Source organism: Podarcis melisellensis (assembly GCF_964234715.1).
Source record: "Podarcis melisellensis genome assembly, chromosome: 4".
In the NCBI taxonomy this organism is placed as follows: domain Eukaryota; kingdom Metazoa; phylum Chordata; class Lepidosauria; order Squamata; family Lacertidae; genus Podarcis; species Podarcis melisellensis.
In genome coordinates, this window is record NC_138531.1 from 49,550,601 (window position 1) to 49,575,578 (window position 24,978).

The 24,978-nt window shown below is 41.9% G+C and overlaps 1 protein-coding gene across 8 annotated transcripts in view; it reads right to left on the reverse strand.

Moving 5' to 3' along the window:
* The window catches only part of PDE9A (phosphodiesterase 9A), a 66,373-nt gene that overhangs the window by 19,353 nt on the left and 22,042 nt on the right, over window positions 1–24,978 (reverse strand). For 2 of the 8 annotated variants that reach the window (XM_081907955.1, XM_081907957.1), the window contains 3 exons: window positions 10,343–10,397; window positions 9,300–9,370; window positions 3,565–3,649 (listed from right to left, as the gene is read on the reverse strand). In XM_081907955.1, the coding sequence (XP_081764081.1) occupies window positions 3,565–3,649; window positions 9,300–9,370; window positions 10,343–10,397 (211 nt within the window). Of the gene's footprint in view, window positions 1–3,564; window positions 3,650–9,299; window positions 9,371–10,342; window positions 10,425–17,918; window positions 18,118–18,142; window positions 18,181–21,769; window positions 22,020–22,802; window positions 22,903–24,978 lie in introns of those variants that run through there. The other 6 variants (XM_081907954.1, XM_081907956.1, XM_081907959.1 and 3 more) reach the window with 5 other exon arrangements.

Sequence of the window (24,978 nt, forward strand, 5' to 3'; positions counted from 1 at the left end):
AAACCTGTGGCTATAGATTCGGTGTTTTGAATGAAAAGGGAAAGGATGGCCCTCAGTTTTAGGCTAGCAAAAGACTCATCTTTTGGATCAGTCTAGCAGCCCCCTTGCTTTTTCCTGTGGTGCAGCCTCTCTTATATCCCACATTCACTTCTCAGTCACTTAGTGACCTCTTTTCTCCATGTATTGTCCAGTGTGGGGTCCAGATTCTGCGGGGTCCATGTACAAGATGCTCATACCTTCTGATGTTGCCCCTGCCCATCCACATCCCCTCTCCCTTTGAGTCCACCTGCACCTAGACAGAGAAGGCAAGGCAAGGGGAGGCTGCTGCACTCTTTCTTCCATGACTTGCTGCTCACTTTCTCAGAGAAGGCAGGTTAAAAGGCAGTGACAACAAGGAGGAGGAGGAGAGAGTAGCAGAAAGCTCCAGGGGTTGCTAGAGTGAAGGCCTCAACAGATGCTCAATGATCCTGACACTGTTCTTTTCTGATTACTAGGGGCAGCTCATCCCCTTTTTTCACCTGAAACCTCTCCTACCGGGATTGTGTGCCTTCTGCTTACAGATTCCAGCAAGATCTCATGAGACCCCAGCGAGAGCTTGTGGAGGCCTCTCACAATATCTCTCTGGAACCCAGAAGCCACCACCACCGCTTCTCCTTGCTTCATTGGCAGCAGTGGTGTGGGTGGGTGTTCCCACAGAGGGGCCCCTTAGACGTGGCTGCCTCAAGATGCCTCATGGATCTGCTTATTACATCTCTCTCGCTTCTCTCCCCCTCCCCCACAATCCTGCACCCTGTCAGTAATTTTCAGGAGGCACGCTGCTTGTACTTTGGGGCCTCTCAGAATTACAGGCTTTGTTATTTAATAAATACAAAATGTAAGTGACTCAACTGTGTAAGCCCTGAAAATATTGATGCAAAGAAAAGAAGTTGTGGAGGAAGAAGGGTTAGGGGAACTTTGAGGTGGAATCATGAAGTAGCCAGGTTTTAGAATTCTAGAGAAGTCAAGTTTAGCTTCTGCTAAAAGGAATTATTAGGGAATATTAACAATAGATGCCTCTTCATTATTAGTTTCTTTCTTTCTGGGAAAAAAGCAACAAGGGAGAAAACAGGTGGTGAGAAAAAGTCAGTGTCCCAAAGAGGAAAACTGAAGACTTCTTCTCCAGATCAAACACACACATGTTGTACCTCTTAAGTAGGGATGAGAGAAAAATATAATTTTATTTGCATATTGGTTTGAGAAGTGCAAATTAGCTACTGTCTCATTTGAATGAGACAGTAGCTAATTTGCACTTCTCAAACCAATATGTGAACCAAAACACAGCTGCCCTTCAAAATTCGCATTTCTCCAAATTTCATGACATCGTTCTCCAACCAAAATGTACAAACATGCATTTATTAGGGGAAAGTGCACATAAAAATGCATAAATTAGTGAAAGTAGCATACACAAATGCATTATATCTGTAAAAGCTATTTGCAAAAATATTTATATTAGACGTGTTTATAAATAAATCTGCACCAAAATGCTGATGGATTTTTGTGAGGATTTGTTTTTTTTAAAAAAAAATGATAGAAAAAGGCATATTGCTGCAGAAATGTGGAGAACTCAAGATTGGAGAAGTAAGAAAGCTAGAGAAACTGAAATTGTCCATTCCAGCTCTATAATGAGATATAAACATGTAACACTTTGGCGAAAGCTGCCTGCATCAATGATGACAACAAGAACTCCTTAAGCACTTTATGCACCCTCTGCATTGTGAGCATGGACCATATCACAGCACTATAATTCCCAGGTTTTCCTAGGGGAAGCTTGGACAGTTAAGCGGGCTGAAGTTTGCAAAGCTGCCATGCCTTTGCCCAGCAGTACCAGCCTTCTGAACTGCTTCTATCTTCTTTTCTAAACAACTTTAATCATGTATTGGCTGCCGACATGCTTGCTCTGATGTGTCAGCGACAGCAAAACCGAAATGTACCAGCTGCTCCAGCCTGCCATTACAAGCTATGATTGCTTCTGCTCCTGTTTTAATTGCAGCTCCAAACTTGGTAACGCATCAGATTAGCAGGCTAGCTTCTTCCGCTGAAAAGGAAATACCTCCTTCTGGGGTTAAAATATAGCATGCACATCCTTGCATAGTACAAGACCATAACAAGAGGAGTCGCTGTGTGTATATTGTGATATTTCCTCAGATTACATTTCATATCTGAGCAGGTCTGTTTAAAATAAGAGAGCCTCTTACCAAACGAATGTTTTTCTTGGCAGAATAAGTTTTTGTTCTACGCATAAAACTAAGGCCAGAATTCTTTATTACCGGATGCGTAAACACAGGGAAACCAAGATGTTAATCTCTCTATGAGAGTTATTTTTCCAGTCATCTGCCATGAGCTTGTTTAACCATTAAGTCGCCATGTCTGTTTAAATAAAACAAGTATCATTCATATATATGTATTGTTGCCCACCACCATCAATCTCCGAGTTGTGCGAGATTCCAGGGGTTCCTGGCGCTTATCCAGGTCCTGTGGTTCCTTTTAGAAATGAGGCACAGCAGAGACGGCAGTGTCTCTTCGATAAATGGTTTATTTAAACATATATACAACCTGAGCCGATGATGGAGGGGTTCACAGCATTAACACCCCAAGAAGGTCTTGCTTCTCCAATAGCCACAGCCTTGGATTCCAGCAGAAATCAGCCATGCCTCTCTCTCTCTGACTTCCCAGCCTGCAGCTTTTTCATCCAGCTTCTAGCTCACATCACTCAACTCTCCACTCTGGCTGTTTGTCTTTCTAACAAACAGACAGTTGAGAGAGGGAGGCCCAGCCATTTGTTCTCCAGCACAGAGACACTACCTTTGTTTCCTTAATGACTCATACTTCGCAGGCCGTTACTAGGCTGGCCTGGCTATTCCAGCAATGGAATCCATGCTGGATCTAGGAATTAGAACTGGGGTCAGCAACCTTTTTCAGTCGTGGGCCGGTCCACCATTCCTTAGACCATGTGGTGGGCTGGACTGTATTTTGAAGAAAAAAATGTACAAATTCCTATGCCCCACAAATAACCCAGAGATGCATTTTAAATAAAAGCACACATTCTACTCATGTAAAAACACCAGGCAGGCCCCACAAATAACACAGAGATGCATTTTAAATAAAAGGACACATTCTACTCATGTAAAAACACGCTGATTCCCGGACCGTCCACGGGCTGGATTGAGAAGGCGATTGAGCCACATCCGGCCCAAGGGCCTTAGGTTGCCTACCCCTGAATTAGAAGGATCTTGCATACAGCCTACCTCTCCCCCCCCCCCCCCCCGCAACTCATAATACTACATGCTGTTGGATTATACAGCTTTTTAAAAACAACAACCCCAGACCATCAAGCATTACAAATTTGTTTATTAGGCTGCAATTCTATTCATACTTACCTGGGAGAGTAAACCTCACTGAACTCAATGTGATTTACTTCCAAGTAAGCTTTCTTAGGATTACTGGAAGAGTCTTAATACAGGAATCTCTCTGAGGAGGCTGTTTTCCTCAAAGACGAAAGAAAAAGAAAAGAAAAGCAGAACTTACCTGGTGCTTCTCGCTGCCATTTCATCCCTCATCTTTTTAATATCACTCTTACACTTTTCAATCTCCGCTACTTTCAGTCCTTCCACTGTCAACAAAGTGAAACAACAGGGGGGTTACCATGGAGAAACCCGAAGGATCTCATTTCAGTAACTGTGCAGATTTTTCAAAAGGCTCCGAGCGGTGGTGTTTGCCAGTGACTCAATGGTCCTTCTGTCCGAAACCTGTTCCTTTGCAAGCATGTACGGCAAACATCATAAATCATTAAAACTGACAAGATTTTAGGAGATCCCCCCAAAAAACTCACAGTCATAGTGCCTATTGTGAGCAGTACACAGCAATATTTAGCTGTCTTGCTGTTTTTCAGAGTCTCTCTCAGAACATGAATAGATGGAAGCACCTGACAAAGCTATTGCAATGATATGTTAACAATAAGAAGAGCTGTAATTGTATTGTGACAAACGTGCTTTGCTGGGCTTAAAGCACCCTATTAAATGAACAGGTGACATGAAAGAGGAAGCTGTAAGAATCATAACCTAATCTGGGAACTGGGAAGTAATTTCAGTTCTTGATAATTACTTGAAAATATGATGCTGTTCTTTAAATATCAAGCAGGGTTTGAAAACAGCACAGGAAATCCTGTTCTTGTATATGTATGGCATAGGGCAAAAAGTTTAACTTGTTATGTGTCCAGGTGGCAAAAAATGCATTTCATGCAGCCTTGAAAGCTTAATACAATCTGAATAGATAAGTGGTTTTTTCCTGCCATCTGGTTGCTGAAGGACCAGCATTAAGTGTACACCATACTCAGTAGGATAATTTCACAGCCTGCTTGCTTGCTGTGCTCAAGCTGGTACCTAGGAAACTCAAGGAAACTTACACGTGTTTAATTGGGATTCATTTGGTCATAATAAAATGGCCAATATCCTCCTACTCCCATGTGTTGTGGAACACAAGATGTCGGTTTTATATATGATTCTAGGTAGTAATGACATGTTATGCAGTATTTTATACTACTGGTTTTCGTACTGTACCCATCTACCTAATAATAATAATAATAATATCTTGTCATTGCCCCCTCTCGGGGACAACGAAATTACTTGGCTGCTCCATCCACCCAGGTAGGGCACTCCACACAAAATCAAAACAACTATAAAAACACTAATTAAAACAATACAGTATAATACAGCAAGGAAGATTAGATGACTTTCAAAGTCCAGGCTTCCCATTCAGGGCCGAGATCGCTCTGGAGAAGAAGCTGTTCTTAAGATGGCTCGTTCTTGTCTTCATTGTCCTGTATCTCCGTCCCGACGGCAGGAGCTCGAAGAGACAGTGACCAGGATGCGATGGATCTTTTACTATGTCCAGTGCCTTCCTATGGCACCTTGTGGCATAAATCTGCTCTACGGTGGAGAGTGGGCAGCCAACAATGCTCTCTGCTGCCTTAACAACTCTGCACAACCCCATCCTGTCCTGGGTAGTACAGCTTCCGTACAACACACATAAGCCATAAGTGAGCATGCTCTCAATGGCACAGTGATAGAAGGCAAGCAGCAGTTTCTGCGGAAGATGGTTTTTCCTTAGAATTCTCAAAAAGTACAGTCTCTGCTGTGCCTTCTTCACAAGCCCCCTTGTGTTGACACTCCAGGACAGATCCTCTTGTAATTCAATGCCCCAAAATCTGAACGTTGTTACCCTCTCCACACAGACCCCATCAATCAAAAGTGGCTGGACATATTATGCATATTATGTGTGAATGGCCTAAGGCCCAAGCATTAATAAACTACTACTACTACTACTACTACTACTACTACTACTACTACTAAAAAGGCTAATATCCTCCTGAGCTCCTCCCATTTGTTGTGTAATGCAAGTCAAGTGGAACTTCTCCAGGGGTGACATTAAGCTTTCATATTTGTCTGAAAAGAAGAAGCTTCCATAATACATGCAAATGTGATTGCTGCATTTGAATAGGTGAATGAAGAAAGAAAATGAGAAATAGTAGTGTGTAAAAAGGAAAACATGTCTTAATGAGTCAGGCTTGATTGAAATCAAATTTGATTGCTATCAAGCCAAGTTTGCCATCAGTATGTCAGTTCATTTTTCATAAATCCTCTGCTTTCACGAATTATTATTACCTCTTTAATGAAGTGAAACTTATTTTACTCACCCCCACTTTTAAAGAGGAACGCTAAAGAAGAGCAAGTTTTGAAAGACCGTGGAAGGCACCAGCCCTGTTTGCCCTTATCCAACCATGGCTTTGCTCTGTGCAGGGAAGTAGCAGAACCACCAATGTACCCACAATCTCATTTTGGGGAGCTAAGCCATCATACCTTTCCACATGTAAATAACAGTAGCAGAGGACTGTATGTATGAAAAATTGTCTGCTGGGTGTGCTTGCACTGGATTCTCCTATGCAAACTGCAGTGGTGCCCCGCAAGACGAACGCCTCGCAAGACGAAAAACCCAGTAGACGAAAGGGTTTTCCGTTTTGGAGGCGCTTCGCAAAACGAATTTCCCTATGGGCTTGCTTCGCAAGAAGAAAGCCCATAGGGAAATCTCCGGGGACCTCTTTTAAATGCTAGCGGTGGGGAGCAAAGCCTTTCCCCCCCCTCCGGCCTTCAGAAGAGGTCCAGGAAGGCCAGCGGGGGCCGAAAGGCTTTGCTCCCCACCGCCAGCATTTTAAAAGCAGTCCGGGATAGCAGGGAAGCGCTTCCCGCTATCCCGGATGGCTTTTGAAGGCAGGCGGGGGGAAGCAAAGACTTTTGCCCCCCGCCCACCTTCAGAAGAGGTCCAGGACCTCTTCTGAAGGCGGGCGGGGGGCAAAAGTCTTTGTCCCCCCTGCCTGCCTTCCCGGGGGCTTTTAAATCGCCCCGGGACAGCAGAGAATTCCTCAGCTGTCCCAGGGCGATTTTAAAATGCTGGCGGGCGGCAGCAATGTACCAATGTTTTTGGTACATTGGGTGGTATTCAACCAGGGTTTACACAGAGCAGGCCCATTAAATTAATGGCAACAACTAAATTAGGTTCATTCATTTCAGTGGGATTACTCTCAGTAAAACTTAGCTGAATACCACCCAGTGGTCTCCACTGTGTTTGTAAACAAAATGTTTTCAAAGGATTTTCCTTTTCATAATGCTCAACTAATCTCTTCAATTACCTGCCTGCCTGCCCTCAGGCATATATATATATATATATATATACTGTGTGTGTACTAGACATTTGAGGAGAGGCTTGATTTTTTAAGAAAACTGGCTCATGGAACAGTAGATATTAATCTGATGCTGAGATGTTCTGATACCTCAGGGGCTAAGATGTCTGGTGCAACTGCTAGTAGAGACATAAACTTAGTGGGCAAAGACTCAGAAGACCGTGTGACTTGTTAATGTAAACTGCAATCCTATACATGGGTGGATCTAGACGTAGGTTAAAAACGCTATAAATATGTTGTCAGGGAACTGACATCAGAGCGAGAAGCGGAGGCAGGGCTCCCGAGCGATGCTGGAGAGGGGACCAGCAGGGGGGAAGGAATTCAGTGTAACACCAATAGAGAAGAGAGGGAGATGGAGGAATTGGTGACAGGGCTCCAAGACCCTTCACCCGAAACTAGTGGAGAGAGCGCTGGCACGCCCCTGCCTTCCCCTTACTTGCACAGACGCGTTCCGCGCAGGGAACATAGGAGGAGACTCGGGGTCAAACAGCTTTTATGCTGGAAGAGGTTCAAGAAACGCCCACTGACGGATTCTGCAAGTGACTAACAGGTCACGGAGGGCAAGCTCTGACCCTAAGCATGGTTGGGCAAGCAAACTAACTAAACCGAAGGCAATTTACGCACAAGTAACCCCTCACAACCATTACATATGTTATAAATCGTTACCCAAAGAAAGCCTATGTAAAAATCCATATAAACTCCTTTTTGCTCTCTGGCAACATCTGGTGTATGCTTATAACGCATTCAAAATGTATTAATGTGACGAATGTATCTGAGTCCATGTCTACTCAGAGGTAAGTCCCACTGAGTGTAATAGGGCTTGCTCCTGAGTAAACGCAGCAGTATGGTCCTGGCTGTACATTCAGGTGGGCAGTGGCAGTGGCTGTGCTGTTTTAGGGTTGTTGTTGTCTCCACCCTTGTTCCATCTGCCAGGCTATGAACTATGCCACATTTAGCAACCAGGAGATTGTTGAGGAAGCTTTCTCCCTTTCCCCAATCTCCCTCTCTCTGTTCTGTCTGCTTATCTCATTGTGTACATATAATCATCTAGTCCCCCTACTTCCCACAATGACACTGGCAAGCAAGATGTATAAGGTTGCAAACCTGTCTCTGCTGTTTCTCTCTCTCTCTCCTCTTCCTGCATATTCAGGGCAATAGACTACCTAGTACTTACGTGGAGTAAATTAAAAAATTGTCCAGTAGCAGCTTAGAGACCAACTAAGTTTGTTCTGGGTATAAGCTTTCGTGTGTGTCCCAATGGTTACCACCAGTTTACTGAGAACTTCAAAGGAAATATATAGGTGTTTCAGCAGCACTTGTGGGGTGGGGTTGGGGGGAAGGCTTCAGAAAGTAGCCAGCCTATGAAAAGCAGGCAGGAGTCAGGAGAATTATATCTTTGCCAAAAGCCATCAATCTTGATCTACTGCATTTTTTTTATTTTGCCCTGAGAAGTGCTTCTTGAGAAACTGGTTTCATTCCAAAAATAAAAGGTCATTACAGATTGAATCTACATTATTACCCCACAGTGTGCCCAGTTAACAACAGGTGAAAACAGTTGTAAGAAGTCCCAGCAATAGGGGTGTTTGTGTGTATTCACACTTGACCAATGGCATTATGGCTGAGTGTATGCCAAGATGGCAACCACCAGCTCCTTATGCATTCATCTGGGGGAAAGTGCAGGGAGGAAACGATGAGGGTAATCTAACCAAGGGAAGGATTTTCAAACACGTATTCAAACATCCACATGCCATTGTGGATGGCAGGTTCTAGAATAAATCTAGATCAAAAGCAGCCTGTACAATACTAACACCTGCTCAACAATGTTGTAATCACCACTTCCTTCTGAATAGCCTAATGAAAGGGAGGATTTTCAAATGTGCATCAAGTAAACCTTCTGGGTGGCAGGATATAGAGAATCAATATGGACTGAAAGCAGTATGTTGAGGAGAAGCGTGAACAATTCTGGACTGAGCAAAATGCATTTTTGTGCTGCAAATGGGCAGTCTTAGGAGCACAGCTCCCATTCCCCTTTTTATATCTGGGAGAGCAGCAGCATGAGAATGAAGCCTGAAAGCATCACCCCCCCCAAAAAAAAAAGTAGGAAGAAGAAAGTAGAGGAGGCATAAGGATGTATGGGTGTTGTAGATTGCTACATTTGTCAAGCATGCACAGGAGCCTAAACCTGGTCTGGGGACTTGAGTCTTTTTAGTTTAATGGATTGGATTGATTTACAAACTGGGTACAATTACAGGAGCTGGGTCTCTATATAATTCTTTCCAGATATTCCTTGTAACAGAAAGATGCAAAATGTAAATTGAGACTTTTACTTTAACGAGTAATTCTATATTTTGTAGATTCACCCCTTCCCTCTTCAGTATAGTTTTGTACCTCACATAAGATAGAAGGCAGGAGGAATGGTCCTAATGAGATATATCTGTACCTCTGGGGCTCAGCACCGTCTCAAACTGACACAAAATTAATTCCAGGTTTCAATTGCCTATGTTTTTTTAAAAATAAAAATACTCACATTCAACTCTTTTCTCCAGCATTGCCAAGTGATTATCTATGTCGGTTTTCAGTTCATCAATTTTAAATACCCTGGAGGGAGAGAAAAAAATTAAACAGGAATGCATGCACGTCTTTGATAGCTGTACAATTAAGTGACTTTATAACAAACCTGAATTCTGTTGATGGGGAAAATATTAATATAAAACTCAGACTTTGAATCCATTTAAATATACATTATTATTTTTTTAAACCCAATAAGTGCAGATACCCCATTAATAAGTTGTTGCTTTGGTCTAGTGATCAGCTACAGGCAAAATTATTCCAATATGCAAATAGCAGAATTCCCACTGTGCTAACACTGTGCTATCGCCATAAAGGGGAATCTTTATCTATGTGGAGTTGCTTACTTTAATGGGATGTAAAGCTTCCCTTCATGAAATAAATGCGGTAGCTGACCTCCATTTTAGAAGCTCTGTTTTTCCTGGATTTCACACACAGGGTATGTGGGCTGGTGTGTCTATCTTTACATTTCTAAAGAGTCTGTATGTGTAAATTAATGTTTCCTTTCTTAATATAATAACCTGATCTTTATTCCAGCAGCATTGATTATATTTTCTCTGTGGCTTCATTTATGTTGCTTTACAGTATTTTATTTTGCAATCATGTAAGTGGTTTATTAAGGAGCTAAGGAGTTGAACACTCTGATTTAGTTAGAACAATGCTAGGGATTTTGCATCCCTCTTACAAAATGCAGCATAGATGAATTCTATTTCCTTTCAGTTACAAGATGGAGGGGGGGGAGAGTCCAGTGAATTCATTGCATGTTTAGTCACTGGAAAATCCCATTGGGTTCTGGATTGCAGCCTTCAATTAATTCATCTTTCTCTGCTTGACTAGCCTGTATAAACTTTTAAATGACTCAGGCATACCATATTCACTATGCAGAACAATGAGAGAAAAGCTGGCGCATTTATCTCAAAGCAAACTGTTTGGGGACTGCAGTGTTGAAATGAATGCAAGGAGAAATATAATTACACTAAAACTATTGCATAAAAATATTACCTGGAGAATTGCTCAATCACCTGCGCCAGCAAATTCTGGAACAGTTCTTCTTTTTCTATTAAAAATATAAAGTAATGGGAGACTAATGAATGTAAGATGGAGGATAGCAGACCTATTTCAGCTTCCACACTGACAGAATTTTTTTTTAATGGCATATTTAGCAAAGAAAATAAGCTTGGCTATCCTCGTCCAATCAATACTTGCAAAAAGTTGCCGTTGTCAGTCTAGTATCCCAGGTAAGTAGGTATAGGATTGCAGCCTAAATTGTGCTCTGAATTGTGAAGATGGATAGCCTTTATAAATGACATTTTCAACAATGTAACCAAAGGTGTTATTTTTAGACTCATAATAGTCACCTTCGGGGGGGGGGGGGAAACCCTTACTCCATATATGAATATTGAAGGTATTCTTAGGGAGTGGGAACATTTGCCTTTCTTTTTACCCCTAAAAGAAACAGCTACATTAAAGCACAATCAGCAAACCTTTATTATGCCAATCTTCCAGTTAATCTGAATTCAGCATATATTCCCCCAAACCTCTCTATATGGCAGCACTCAAGCTTATCCAAACCTCTGATTAACCAAATATAAATGGCTTATAGGTAAAAGAGGAGGTGCTCTACCAGCATGCGATGAGGGCATTTCAGAAAGTAACAGCAATTTCCAATATGCAGTGGGGGGCATCAATTTTGCTTTTCCATTCAAAAACACCCTCGTAATGTGCTTTTAAGCACTGCAGTTTGATAGTCAGTGAAATACACTTTCCATTCTCAAGTGAATACATGGCCTTATTCATTAATAGTTACACATGCTTAGATTTTTTAAAAGGGTGAAAGGAGGAAGGAAAGAGAAGAAAAATGCATAAAGTTCCTCAAATTATTCTCTCTCTTTCTCTCTCTCTCTCTCTCTCTCTCTCTCTCTCTCTCTCTCTCTCTCTAATGCATATGTAAGCACCTGTAGGAATAAAGGTATTTAGTACTAGGCAGAGTGGGAACAAAATCTGCTACACCTACCAGTTATTTGTCGAGATAAGCAGAAAAAAGAAATGCACACAGGCTTCTGTGAATACTATATTGGATTGGGACATAGGTTCAAATTATGGTACTATGTATATGATGGTTGAATCTGGTAAAGTCAATTTTCTCCTGGCCTCATTGTGTTGTTCTATAAAATGAAAACAACAACAGCCTACTTCAAATTATTGCTGTGAGGCTGAATTAGATAAATGTAAAGTATGGCCATATTATGTCTGCACTTCAATCATTTCATGGACACATAATGCCACCAAATTTTCCAAAGAACCTCAAAGCAGCTAACAAATCAAAATTTACAATGATATTAAAACCTGACAAATTCCTGGACTGCCTCCAAACTGTTACTGTATTGCAGGAGGGGATCAGCTGCACGTTGGCAAATTTAGATTTGGGCAATTAGAGAAGATTAAAGTGGTCTGGAACTCTTATGCACAAAAACTACTTTTTTAAAAAATGACTTTTGAAGTACGGAAAGTGATGTGAAAATACACTAGAAAGTGTGGAATAACAATTAATTTATGGGAAGTTGTATAACCTTCGTGCACACAAATCAGCATGGATGCTCAGCAAACAGTAGATACAGTGTGTCCCTTGTACAAGCTTTGTTCAAACAAATTGGAATGCAAGTTCAATAAACAGGACCTGGTTACGAACTTTAAACCACTTCGTGAATTGCTTATAGGTAAAAGAGAAGGTACTATATCACCATGCTATGAGGGCATTTTAGAAAGTAACTGCAGGGTCCCCGAACAATCATCTGGTTTGTATTCGACCAAGTCCTATGCAGAGTAGACCCACTGAAATGAATGAACCTCAGTCCTGTTTCTTAATTTCAACAGGCCTCCTCTGAGAAGGATTAGTGTTGAATATTACCCGCTACCTGTACTCAAAGTTCTTCAGCAGAGCTCTTCTCTGAGTACCTCCATTGTCTGAATTAGTGGTGTGCCAAAACATGTCATCTGATTTCTCAAAAATGCCTTTCCCTACAAAAAAAGAGGCTTCCATTTCTCTGTTTCCATTCTCAGGAGACTTTAGAATTGCTTTATAATTTTGGTCAGTGCAGGGTTCATGGTGAAGTGGTTGAAAAGAGAACTTTCTATTAAACATTTTCCCAGTGTTCTGCGGCTTCCCCAACTTCTTGTACTTCCTGATCTGGAAAAAAAACCCCATGGCAGAAGGTACTGGACGATGTTTCCCCCACCACATACATTGGAGCATGGGAGGCTGGCGCAGCTGGCCACTGAGTACCTGAGATTCCTGCACTCTTAGATTTTGCCTTTAAGGGATGCTCTTCCTTTTATCTTTAAAACATATCTTTCAACCCTTAAAGGTAAAAAGACTTCACTCGAAAAACAATGAGCAGTCAGATGCACAGTAAGTAGCCTCACCACCTTCCCATGCTTATAGAGAAAGCCAGGCTGAGGCTGTCATGGGGGTTTCAGGAAATACCCAGGTACTCAGACCCCTGGAGAGATGCTTTATAGAATGAAAGAAGGGGTCCTCACAAAAAGCCCTTGGCAACCCTGAAAGTACGGCAAGCACAACAAAACCATACCTCCCACCCAGGATGATTTCACCAGAATCTTCTTTCTGATACTTTCTTAATGCAGTTTTGAATTTTTTTTGGAGAATGTTAAATAACAAAAAGTGGGAGGGATTTCTAATGCAGTGCCAGTTTGAAGTACAACAGATGGGTAACAGGAAATAAACCTCCTTGATTGTGGCACCCTGCCCATGGAGTGCTCTCTGCAAAGAAACTTGTCTGACACTTACTTTGATGCCATTTTCGTGCCAAGGTAAAGGAAACTTATAATGCCAACACATCAAACGTATGGCAACCAAGGAACAGCACTTTAGAGAATGATCTGGAGATTCTTATAGATGATAACTGAACATGAGCCAGCAGTGGGACTGCACTGATTTATCAAGACAATGATATTTCCTTGCTTCAGACAAACTAACAGCAAGTGCCTGTTTAAATGAAATTTAAGGGTTCCAAGGGGTACAGGTCACCCTCAACATTTGCTTTATCCTTAGAGGATTAATATGTAAATTACATTGCTGTTTCTCATCAGGACTGATCAGGCTTGGGCTAAGTTGCTGTTTAACAAAGTTTAGGGCAACAGCATTTGAAATACAGTGCTTTTTGTGGTGCTGAAACAGAGGGTCAGGTTACCTATACTGCAGACTGGGCTCATGAATGTACCCAAACAACACATGGAAAGTTTTTCTGAAAATGGGCCGTATGAAAATTTTGCAGCTTTAAAATTATTATTATTATTATTATTATTATTATTATTATTATTATTATTATTTACTGCAGCCTTCGAGTGCTCCAAGATGATACTGCATGCTGCCCCAAATGGTCCCAAATAGTGCCCTCTGGTCCCTTATGGTGCCAACACATGAATAATAATAATAAAATCTTGCTGCAAATCTCAGCCACTATTTTCTGCCTCCATCTATCTCCCCATCACAGTGCTCCAAAGCAGGTCACTTCTCCCTGCTGTGGCAGCCCTGGCCTACTGACCCTAAGTTCTCCCTGCACAGTTTTTTTGGGGGAAGTAATGGAAAAAAAACTTTGCATTTGCAAAAGAGGTACACAAGAGCCTAACTGTGTAACAATCATATTTAAAAAGTAAAAAAGACCTAATAAGGCCTCAGGAGCAAAAGTGTTCATGCATGTTTCTTCAATGAGAGCTCTGTATTGTTGCATGTCAAAACCAATCTCTGAGCACTGCGAAAGCCCAGGAGTTCCCGGCACTTACCCAGGGTTTGTGTTTGCCTTTGGAATGAGGCACAGCAGAGACTGTGTGGCATCTTCATGATCTTGGGGTTATTTACGAATATATACAACCTGAGCCTACGATTGAGGGATTCATAGCATTAACACTCCCAAAGGGTCTTGTTTATCCTGTAGCCACAGCCTTGGATTCAAAGGGACATTGAACATTTCTCTCAAACGTTGCTCCGACTCTCCTGCTTGCTGTTTTGTTTCTCCGTCCCATTACGCCCTATTCTCAGCTTCCAACTCACATTGCTCCCAGCTCTCTTCTATAATCTCTGGCTGTCTTAATTAGCCTTTAACACTTATTAGATCCAGGGTTTACAGTGGTCTGGCACACATTTTAACACCCTAAACTTTTATTAAATTATTAAACTTACTGAATCCAGGGAAAGGTCTAGCAACCATAAACTCCTATCAGTATACTCATTGTCCAGTACAGCCCAAACTTCCTTTTGCTGTTCCTTGCTCATTGCATCCAGCTGGAGAAACACTCTCAGCCACTTTGTCTACCGCAGGGGATTAGGAAACAAAGGTGTGCTGCTACTCAGGTTCTCTCAGTTGTGTTTAGCAGTCCTGAAAGCTAGAGTGCTGGTGCGTTGTTTCCAATACCTGTGGTCTGAAAGTTATCTGTTAGATCTATTACCATGCCGTAGAAAAAGCTTGTACTGTTTTGGTTTGAAGTGCTTTTATTCACGTTTCAAACGCTTATTCTCCCTCAATTTTCCTCACCGCATTTGCAAAGCCTGCAAAGTTTAGTTCCCCATTGTATACCTATATTATCTTTGACTGCAAGACTGCAGGTAGGATTTCTTCTTTTTAACTCAATCATCAGACAGCACCTAGCTTTTGAGGTCCTTTATAAATAATGATTATTATTAATCATAAATATTATGATTTTAAAATATTACAGTTGCTTGCTTTCTCCTTTCTGGTCTTGCAATTGTTATGAGAATTATAAGGTCTAAGATATAAAATAAATGTTCATAAATGTACCAGGCAAACACATACATAAATATATAAACCACATGCCTGAAGCAGTACAGGAAAACAGTCCTAAAGCCATTTCGACTCTTTCAGTGACCTCAAATATTACGCTGCAGTTTGGAAGGAAATGGGGAAAGCCTCCCCATTGTCTCTGCACTCACAAATCCCGCCTTAAGGGCACATTTGTGTATGAATAGGGTAAGCCTGTGACCTGGACTCAGGAATTAAGTATTTATCATCACAAAAGAATGGTCAGGTTGTCCAGGTAAACCAGGCATGTCCAAAGTCCGTTTGGGGGGCCTAATTTGGCCCACCGGTCAGTTTAATCCAGCTCCTGTGGCAGTTTATTTCCTGGGGTAAAATCCTAAAAAAACACCTCAACAACTTCAATCCTAAAAAAAGATTAACAACTTTGGTTGGCCCTCTGGTCGGCCCTCACGGCCCTTCACTTCATAAAATCTGGCCCTCTTTGAAAAAAGTTTGGACACTACTGAGGTAAACCCATTAACTGGTTTCCTGCCAGACAGGATTCTGCTGTAGACCGCCTCTTCTGTGATGTATGTCTGATGTATTAAGCTACTTGAGCTACAGGGTGGTAATTTCAAAAGTCTATATAAGGGCTTGCACACCATGGTTCTGGGTTCCTCCTCCCTCTTGCGTGGGGGTGGGGAGCAAGCACCCTGTTGCAACAGTTTAATAAAGAACAGGCTTACTAGCTGCTTTGCTTCTCCATATTCTCTGGTTGGCCTCTGTTGTTTTCTCCTACCAATAGAGAACCTACATAAGGACTCTATACGGGCTCTTGGGTACCCCATAAGGGAAAAGGAGCAGGTTTTTCTTATAACACAGTGCAATCTTGCTCTGTAATGTGCCCTATAGGACGGAGCAAGGGACAGCCTTGATTTGCCCTTTGCTCCAAATGGGAAGGGTCTGGAAACAGGAGGGCTAGATGCTGCCCTATTGTCATGGGTCAGACCACTTCCTGGTAAAGTTTGGTCTTGCATCCTGCAGGAGAAAGGGACCACTTGGGGTGGTCCGCTCTTGGAGGTTGATAAATTCTAATGGATTTCTGATGGCTCTGGGGGACATTACAGTGGCTTGACCAAGTGATCCTCTCGGTGCTTCTATTTCAGTGTGGAACAGTGAGATTCCTAGGGCCACTGACATAATTGACCATGGAGATAGCAATTCTCCTTGGTATTTTGAGGAACGGTTGAAGGAGTGGGATGGATGACGGTTGAAACATTGCTATCAAGCTGATCCAACACATAATAGGATACATAAATGTTCCCACTGTGCAGCAGTGAGGTCAGCAACGAAGTCATACTTTTCTGCATCCATCACATCCCTGAGGAGTCAGCCAGCAGAGTCGTTCCTTATGGTCTAGTTACCCTTGTGGATTAGCTACCATGCACTTGGGTCAGATTCCTGGAGCACATCATGGCTGGCCATGAGAGGTTTGCCAGACACTTTGAGGAAATGTATATGGAGGATACATTCTGATACAACATTTTCATGTGCATGTATCTATTAGAATCAACCCCCCCCCCCATTAGTTGCTATTTCAGAGACGCAGGCTTTCCTAAGCTAGGAACAGGGTAGCATTTGTACAATAATTTCTGACTGCATGGAAGGCAATGTAAGTTGGTCTTGGAAGAGATGTACCACCAGAAAGCGCTTCAAAATCATGCACAGACCACAGATATTTTTAAAGGAAGAAATGCTTATGCTGAATCAGAGCAAGATTGTATCTCTAACAGTAGCCAACTCTGGAAAGCTTCATGCCTCCAGGATATGGTAATCAGAGGTATATAATATATCTTTCTAATATAAACCAAAGACAATAGATCAGCAGTTTCCAAATTGTGTTGCATGGAGCACTTGGTGCTCTGCAAAGCATCTCCAAGTGCTCTATGAAGAAATTGGAAAGAAAATTAAATAAATATGTGCCTTTGGCATAAGGACGACGATAGTGCTCTATGACAAATTTCTCTTCCAAAAAGTGCTCTACGACTCAAAAAGTTTGGGAACTGCTGCTATAGCTTATTGCAGCTGCTTATTTTAGAAAATGTGATGTGTAATACAAAATTACTTATTTTAATTTGCTTTTAAATATTAAAAGTCAGATTGCAGTGTTCTATGTAAGAGCAAAATTAACAGCTCAAGTAAAACTCAACCATATTTTGAATGCTACTAAGCCCAGATCATAATGCAAGGATAAAATTAAAGTAGCAATTTCCTGCATTTGTTCTCTCTAGTCTTAATGGGGGGGGAATACTAAGAAGATATTCATGAGATTAATACACAGTTGAATGATCATATATCTGATGAATTATTGCATTCTAATATTTAAAAAAAAATATTCCAGTTGGCTACAGCTCTCATTAAGGCATGCCTTCTCTCGTTGTCCTGATGTACATAATAAGATATATCACTCTTTTCCCCATCCCTACTTTTTGCAAATATTTTATTTTAGCTACTACGAACCTCAGAATTGGAATAATCCAGCAAAGCTTCAAAAGCACTAAATCAAAGTAGATCCAAATACAACTAAAATACAAGACCCTCATTGTTCCACTTTGTTTCATTTTTGTTAAGCAATTCTAAAATGCAGCAAGCAGAAGAGTAAACAGAAAGACTGGTTCTAGATAAGTAAATAGCTTTCACTTTTTTTTTAAAAAAAGCAGCTTAAACTTCTGCTGGAAATCAAATGGCTGAACTCAAATAAATAATGTGTTCAACAAAACCACGAAACTTTTCTTTCTGCTTACCGTTCACAAACAGCAGAATGTTATACACAGGCCAAAGAAGAACAAACTCTGAACCCGGTATATCCTGGTTTCATTGCCTCTCACAGAACTTTTGCAGCGGCTGAAGTTTACAAGAAAGTGACAAGGTCCTATAAAAAGAATCCACTTTAAAAAAAAGAAAAGAAAGGGGAAAAAACCCACCCCTAGAAGTACTACATTCCCTCCCTCTCGCTGTCAAAACTCACTTAAAGCGCTAGGACATTCTAATCCAGGGAACAGTCAACTGCAGCCTGATGTTTATAGATGTAATAAAAGAACGAAGACGTATGCTTTTATAACCCCACAACACAGTAAAGATATATGACTAGCAGTTCCTCTTGTCTTAAAGAGACAAAGGTCCATTTCCCTTGCATCAACAGTAACTGTTTACTCAATTTCTAGACCTCATATCACTATCTGTGAAATGGGAACAATCTTCCAATGATTGCAGCTACTTATTTAAAAATATCCTTTTTTTATTTGCAGAATGCTCTACAATTTTTATTGGCATTACTCTCAAGCTTCTCTGGGAATTATAGGGGTTGCCAACTTTTATTTTCCTGGCAGGGTCCCTCTTGTGTACAGTGGTACCTCGGGTTACATACACTTCAGGTTACATACGCTTCAGGTTACAGACTCTGCTAACCCAGCAATATTGCCTCGGGTTAAGAATTTTGCTTCAGGATGAGAACAGAAATCGGGCTTCGGCGGCGCAGCGGCAGCGGGAGGCCCCATTAGCTAAAGTGGTGCTTCAGGTTAAGAATAGTTTCAAGTTAAGAATGGACCTCCGGAACGAATTAAGTTCTTAACCCGAGGTACCACTGTATTTCCCAAAGAAGGGAGTGAGGTCGTGATCTCGCTCATTAAGGTTGCCAACTTACAGCTATGTAAGAAGTGGAAATTCAGCAGGTGCAGCCTGAGGTAAGCTTTGCCACCTGAATTTCTACTTCTTTTCCTACGCCTGTTAAAAGGCACAGGAACCCTGCCAGAAAAAGAGTTGGCAACCTTAATGAGCTAGATCACTATGTATCCCCCCCCCTGTGCCCACAAATAAATATAGCTGGGAAGTGCACTTTGATTTTTCCAAAGAAGCATGACCAAATATAATTCTTTGTGTCTTTGTCAACATTAGGTCTCTTCAAGGTGGCTTTCAGATACGATACAATAAATCACAAATGCCATTGAAATAACACAACTAAAACGTATCACAAAAAGAGAAAGATCAGGAACAGTAAGTTGCTTAACACACCCTCTAAAACACTCTTCAGCCTGCATAAAAATTGCTATCAAGTCCAAGCCAATAGAATAAAACTGTAAAACTTAAAAAAGAATCATGTATAAGCAAGAAGCATGATTAATAAAACTGCTCAAAGACAGCCCCAAAGAAACGGATCTCCAAGGGATGGAGCCAAGCACACATCACAATGGATGGGGACACTACTGAAAATAGGAGCCACTACTTAAAAGGCCCTGTCTCTAGCACAGGCATAGGCAAACTCGGCCCTCCAGATGTTTTTGGCCTACAACTCCCATGATCCCTAGCTAGCAGAACCAGTGGTCAGGGATGATGGGAGTTGTAGTCCCAAAACATCTGGAGGGCTGAGTTTGCCTATGCCTGCTCTAGCACTCCCCAATCTGACTTGTCTCAGTGAATAGTTAAAGTGCAAGCCTCTGGTGCTTGCCTTAGGGCACAGACAGGTTCCTTCGCAGCAGCAAAGGTGCTCCATAAAATAAAACAAAAGGGCAGTTATTATGTGAAGTAACACACGCGGTTGACTAAATCCCTCACCCTGACCATTAAGAACATAATATAGACTGCTGCTTGGGTTTTTTCTTTAGTGAAATTCAATCACATACTGACAAATTCAGGTTGTGCAACTACAAGTGACTGGGAGGAGTTATATGACAAACTCACTTCCTTTTGAAATTTAATTTATATCCCACCTTCCCTGCAAGGAGCTCAAGGTGCTCAGACATAGTACATGCAGAAGACTGGATTATTTTGGGATGAGGAAAGGGATGGAGAAATGTACTGGAAAGTGCCGGGTAACACATGCTTTGACACGTCATCTAACCTCTCTGGCAAAGGGTTCCAAATGGATGCTCCTTAAACAGCCAACGTGGTCTAACCTTCCTGCAAACAAATCAGGATGAATGTGCAATCAGCATGTCATCTGGAAGTGCCATCGGTCCAAGTTCTAAAATTACCATAGTATGTATCATTGCTGAGGCAAGCAGACTGTCCATAGACAGGAAACAATGTGTGGGAGATTTGCTCCTGCTTCCTACTTGGCAGGCAATTCAAATGGAGAGCACTTCTCAGAGGAGTCTGAAAGAAGGCCTAACTACATATTACATAATGACATGATAAGCAATCATATTCTGGTTTTCTTCTTTTTAGAAACAAATTATCAGAGGGCTCTCTCTCTCTCTCTCTCTCTCTCTCTGTGTGTGTGTGTGCGTGTGTGTAATAATCATCAGAGCACAGCATGCAGGTGAGGTGAGGTTTCAATCTTCCCTTTCTACCTGCAGTCTTGAAAAAAAATCCCTCCCTTGACAATTAGCATTCTGAACAAACCCTGAGTGGTGCAACCACGGAAAAGGCCCTGTCTTGCACTCCAGCCACTCATCCCTCAGATGATGATGATGATGATGATAATAATAATTTATTTATACCCTGCCCATTGGGAGACTCCCAACAGAATATTAAAAGCATAATAAAACATCAAACATTAAAAACCTCCCTAAACAGGGCTGCCTTCGGATGTCTTCTAAAAGTCAGATAGCTGTTTATTTCCTTGACATCTGATGGGAGGGCATTCCACAGGGAAGGCGCTACTACCGAGAAGACCCTCTGCCTGGTTCCCTGTAACCTCACTTCTTGCAGGGAGGGAACCTCCAGAAGGCCTTGGGAGATGTTGGCAGAGCACACAGAGAGCACCCCCTGTTGAGCTTAATGAATGGTCATGCTTAGTTGAGAGATGGTGCCCAAGGCTTTAAAGATCATAACCAGGACTTTGAATTGAACCTGGAAATAGGCAGGAGGTCCATTAAGCTGCTGCAAAAAGGGTAGTCCAAGACTTCTGCCTGCCATGTTCTGAAGCTGCTGAAGTTTCTGGACACTTCTCCAATATGACAGCACTACATGCAGTGCATTGCAGTAATGCGGTTTGGATGAAACTAAGGCACACTTGCTCAAGACTGTGGCAGAAATTGTTATGGGAAAATTCCTCTTCTTTGCAACAGTTTGTGAGAGTTCATACTGCAACAATCCACTGGCAGCCGACAGTAATTTTCCAGCATATAGTCCCGAGTAGTTGGTATCATCACCATCTGTAGCCCAGTAAGGCGGAAGATGGATGTTTTTATAACCCCAGAGTTCAGTAAATATTTATGACCAGCAAAGATAGTGTTCAAAGCTCTGCTCTGGAGGACAAGGAGTGATGCTGTTAGGACTTCTTGTGCATGTATGTCATGCAGTACAGAAATATTTTGTTACAGAAAGGAGCCCCAGGTCAGTACTGTGATCTATCAGACCACTGCTGTAACTTACAGTGAAGTGCGGGTAAGAATTAGAGATAATCATCATCCTCAAAAGAAGGATAAGAAGGCCTTCTGTGCCAACTCTTAAATACCTGCTGGAAAGTTTTCTGTTGTGCCAGACCTGTGCAGGCAGTTTAGTGTTGAGTTCATTCCCCCAAAATGATTTTTCACTTTTAAATTGGTTTTTCAACTTTTTACACTTTGTAAACCACTTGGATACATCTTATGACTTAGCAGATAAATAATGTTTTTATAAACAAACAAACAAAGTAAAATTTTAGATGACTTACAGTTAAAATGTTCCTATTTCAGCTCACTTTGATAGTGCACCTAAAATTTATTTCACCACTTTTATGGACCACAGTTGTGCAGTTTGTTTTCTCCAAAAGATCTTAGATGTATGCAAGGAATATTTTCAAAAGCTTCTTCTTTTCTTTTTCTTTTTGCAAATGCAACCCCACCCCCACCACTATGCAATATTCTTGAGTGAAATTTGGGTGATTTGCAGGACTGCCTGCTAATAGGTTACAGCTGCAAAGGAAAACCCAGAATTTCCAGTGTGGGTGTCTTTTGCACAGTCACTCCCTATTGTGCATGTCGTACTCTCAGCAAGGTCTCTCTAGTCTGACGTCAATGGGAGCTCTTCCCAGAATGAGTGCATAACATTCAGCAGGGGCCCATGCTGTGGATGCAACACCTGCAGTGTGGGAACAAAGCATATTCTCTGACCTCCCTCTCTCAAAGGCCAACTTACGTTAGCCTTCAGATTCGGCCAGCAAACAGATGTATGCAAATTCTGCAAACAGAAACACTGCTCATAATAAAGATGCGCTCCAGAAAGTTCAACAGACAGTGCAGAATGGTGTGGGTCAGATTCTATCCCGTTTCAATAGTGCAAGGACTCTTGCTAGCACAACAGAGTTCTCCCCCTCCCCATCTCCACCAAATTTGCTCAGGGTCTTTGTCAGGATAACCGTCAGAGCAGTGCATGGGGGGGGGGGAGGAGAAGGGAGGGGAGATTGTTCTGCAGGGCAAGCAGAGGTGCTTGAACTGACTGAACAATCTGCTTAATGCTACAATGAATATGAATTAGGGAGGAAAGTTCAGGGGTAGAGCACATGCTTTGTATGCAGAAGGTCTTGGGTTTAACCCCCAGATTCTCCGGTTAAAAGGATCAGCTAGCTTGTGATGGGACAGACCCTGGAAAACAGGCAAGAATGGACAAACAACCTGGTCTGTCATAAGGCAGCCTCCTATTTTCCTGTATAGTATAGTTTTATGCAGGTTTTCATTTTACATGCATTGTAATGAAGCAGCACATACCTCAAATGCTCTTGAAGGTCTTTCACAGCTACCTTTGCAAAGAACCACTTGGAATAGTTTTGTAGGGAACAGACTGTAGCTGCAGCTGGTCTAATTAAGGGACTGTGCAGAACTGCACTGTTCAAGAATACAAGAGACAGAAGTATGACTCATGGGCAAACCTGTCTCCCTGCTTCTTATGTTATCCACCCTGTGTGGATGGTGTGGAATCAATGGCTTGCACTCAGGGTAAGCAGTTGTAAAGGAGGACAATTTTTTCCACCTTTAAAGAGTCCTGTGGGAGATGGGATTTTTGACAGAAGTGAAAAAAACTAGTCCCTGTTGAAAAGGCTTCTTCTATAGAACACAAATTTGTCTTGACTTAATTCGGAATTGGATTTTCATTTACTAACTGTCTTGCAGAATATGGAGAAAAGCTAATTTGTTTCCTGAGAAACTCTCCCAGCGTAAGATGATGGCACATGCATGCTGCATGCATGCACATTTAATTATTTAAAATAATTAATTTCTAGACCGCTTACAAATTCTGAAGCAGTTTACAATAGTCTAGAACAGGATTCTAGACTAGATGGGCCATTGGCCTCACCCAGCAAGCTCTTCTTTTCATGCAAGTCTAAAACAGGGGTGGTCAACTCCCAAGAGACCTACAGAATTAAAAACTGACAGTGATCTATCCCCATTTTTGGGGGGTTCAGGTCAAAGTTGTTGAGCTTTTTTTAGGGAGTTGCTTTAGGGAGTTGTTGAGCTTTTTAAGGGTTTGGGGGGGGAAATTGCTGCGGAAACGAACAGCCTCACTGAGTAAACTCTGTCTTCTGTTCTGCAGATCGTGCAGCAATGGAAGATGGGGCAAGGGGGCAGGACCGGGTTCGATTTTACCAGCGCTAAGGAAAGGGACCCAGCAGGGGAGACACCTTGATCATGAAGGAAAGGGACCCAGCGATCGACTGTGATCTACCAAAACCTCCCAGGGATCACAATCAACCTGTTGGACATCCCTGGTCTAAAACATACATTAAAACAAAATATAGCCACAAATATCCACAATATCAAATTACTGAGAATTAATGATCTATACACTAAGCAAGCATCCAAAACACACTACAGTTGATGCCTCCCAATTAACAGGTGGGGAGAGCATTCCAAAAGTAGGTGCCACCACAGAGAAGGCCCATTTCCACTTTGCCACTAGATGACACTCTGCAGGTCACAGCATGACCAAAACACCCTTTCCTGAAGAGAGCCACTTGTTAATATAAACATCCACACTTTACACAAAACACACATGAAGGTTTTTGATCCAGATTTCGATTTCAATTTTGCAGGAAACAACTGGGAAATTGGCTCATATGGAGATGTGAATCACCAAATGGCCTCTTAGTTTGGCAACACAGTTTGTTTGCCTTTGTATTTTGCATAGATTCACAGTCATCATCAAGATTAAGGGGCAAAAGCAAGGACGTTTGTGCATATATCTGCAAAGCAGCCTGGTCAAATAATAACTACTCGGGCAAATTATGCTTGACCTGTGACAAAGCATGACCAGCTGGACAAATTCATATTACAGATGCAGTGATTGTGAATGAACTTTGGCATGATCACCTGACAGATACAACTGGGCAGTAGACCAAGCACACAAAACAACACTCCATACCACTAATGCTCTACCCTTGACTTCTGGTTTTCATTTTTACCACTCCCTGGGAATAATTCACGTGGCTGGGTTGAGATTCAAAAAAAAAAGCCTTACTCAAAAGAGCAATCAGGAGCCAGGCCAATGGAAGTGTTATATACAGTCCTCCCACCCCCACCTCCAGCACTGTTGTGATAAATTTTAAGCCTTGTGAGTCAATACAAGAGAGAGAGAGAGAGAGAGAGAGAGAGAGAGAGAGAGAGAGAGAGAGAGAGAGAGAGATGTGTTCTGTATGGAGATGAAATTGCCAGCAAAACATCCTTGCTTAATCCAAATGTGTCATGTCTTGACATAATTAGACAATTTAATCTTGGTGTCAGATCGCAAAACTGGCACAAGAGCAATAGGGCATATCTTTAATTTTTAAACAAACTCTGCGGGGTTCCCTTGAAGCTCCGTAAACACCATAAATTGGCTCATCTATCAAGAGCCATGTTCCCAGTGTCTTACACAAGCCTCCTACCAGAACAGCTGTATAAATCTCTA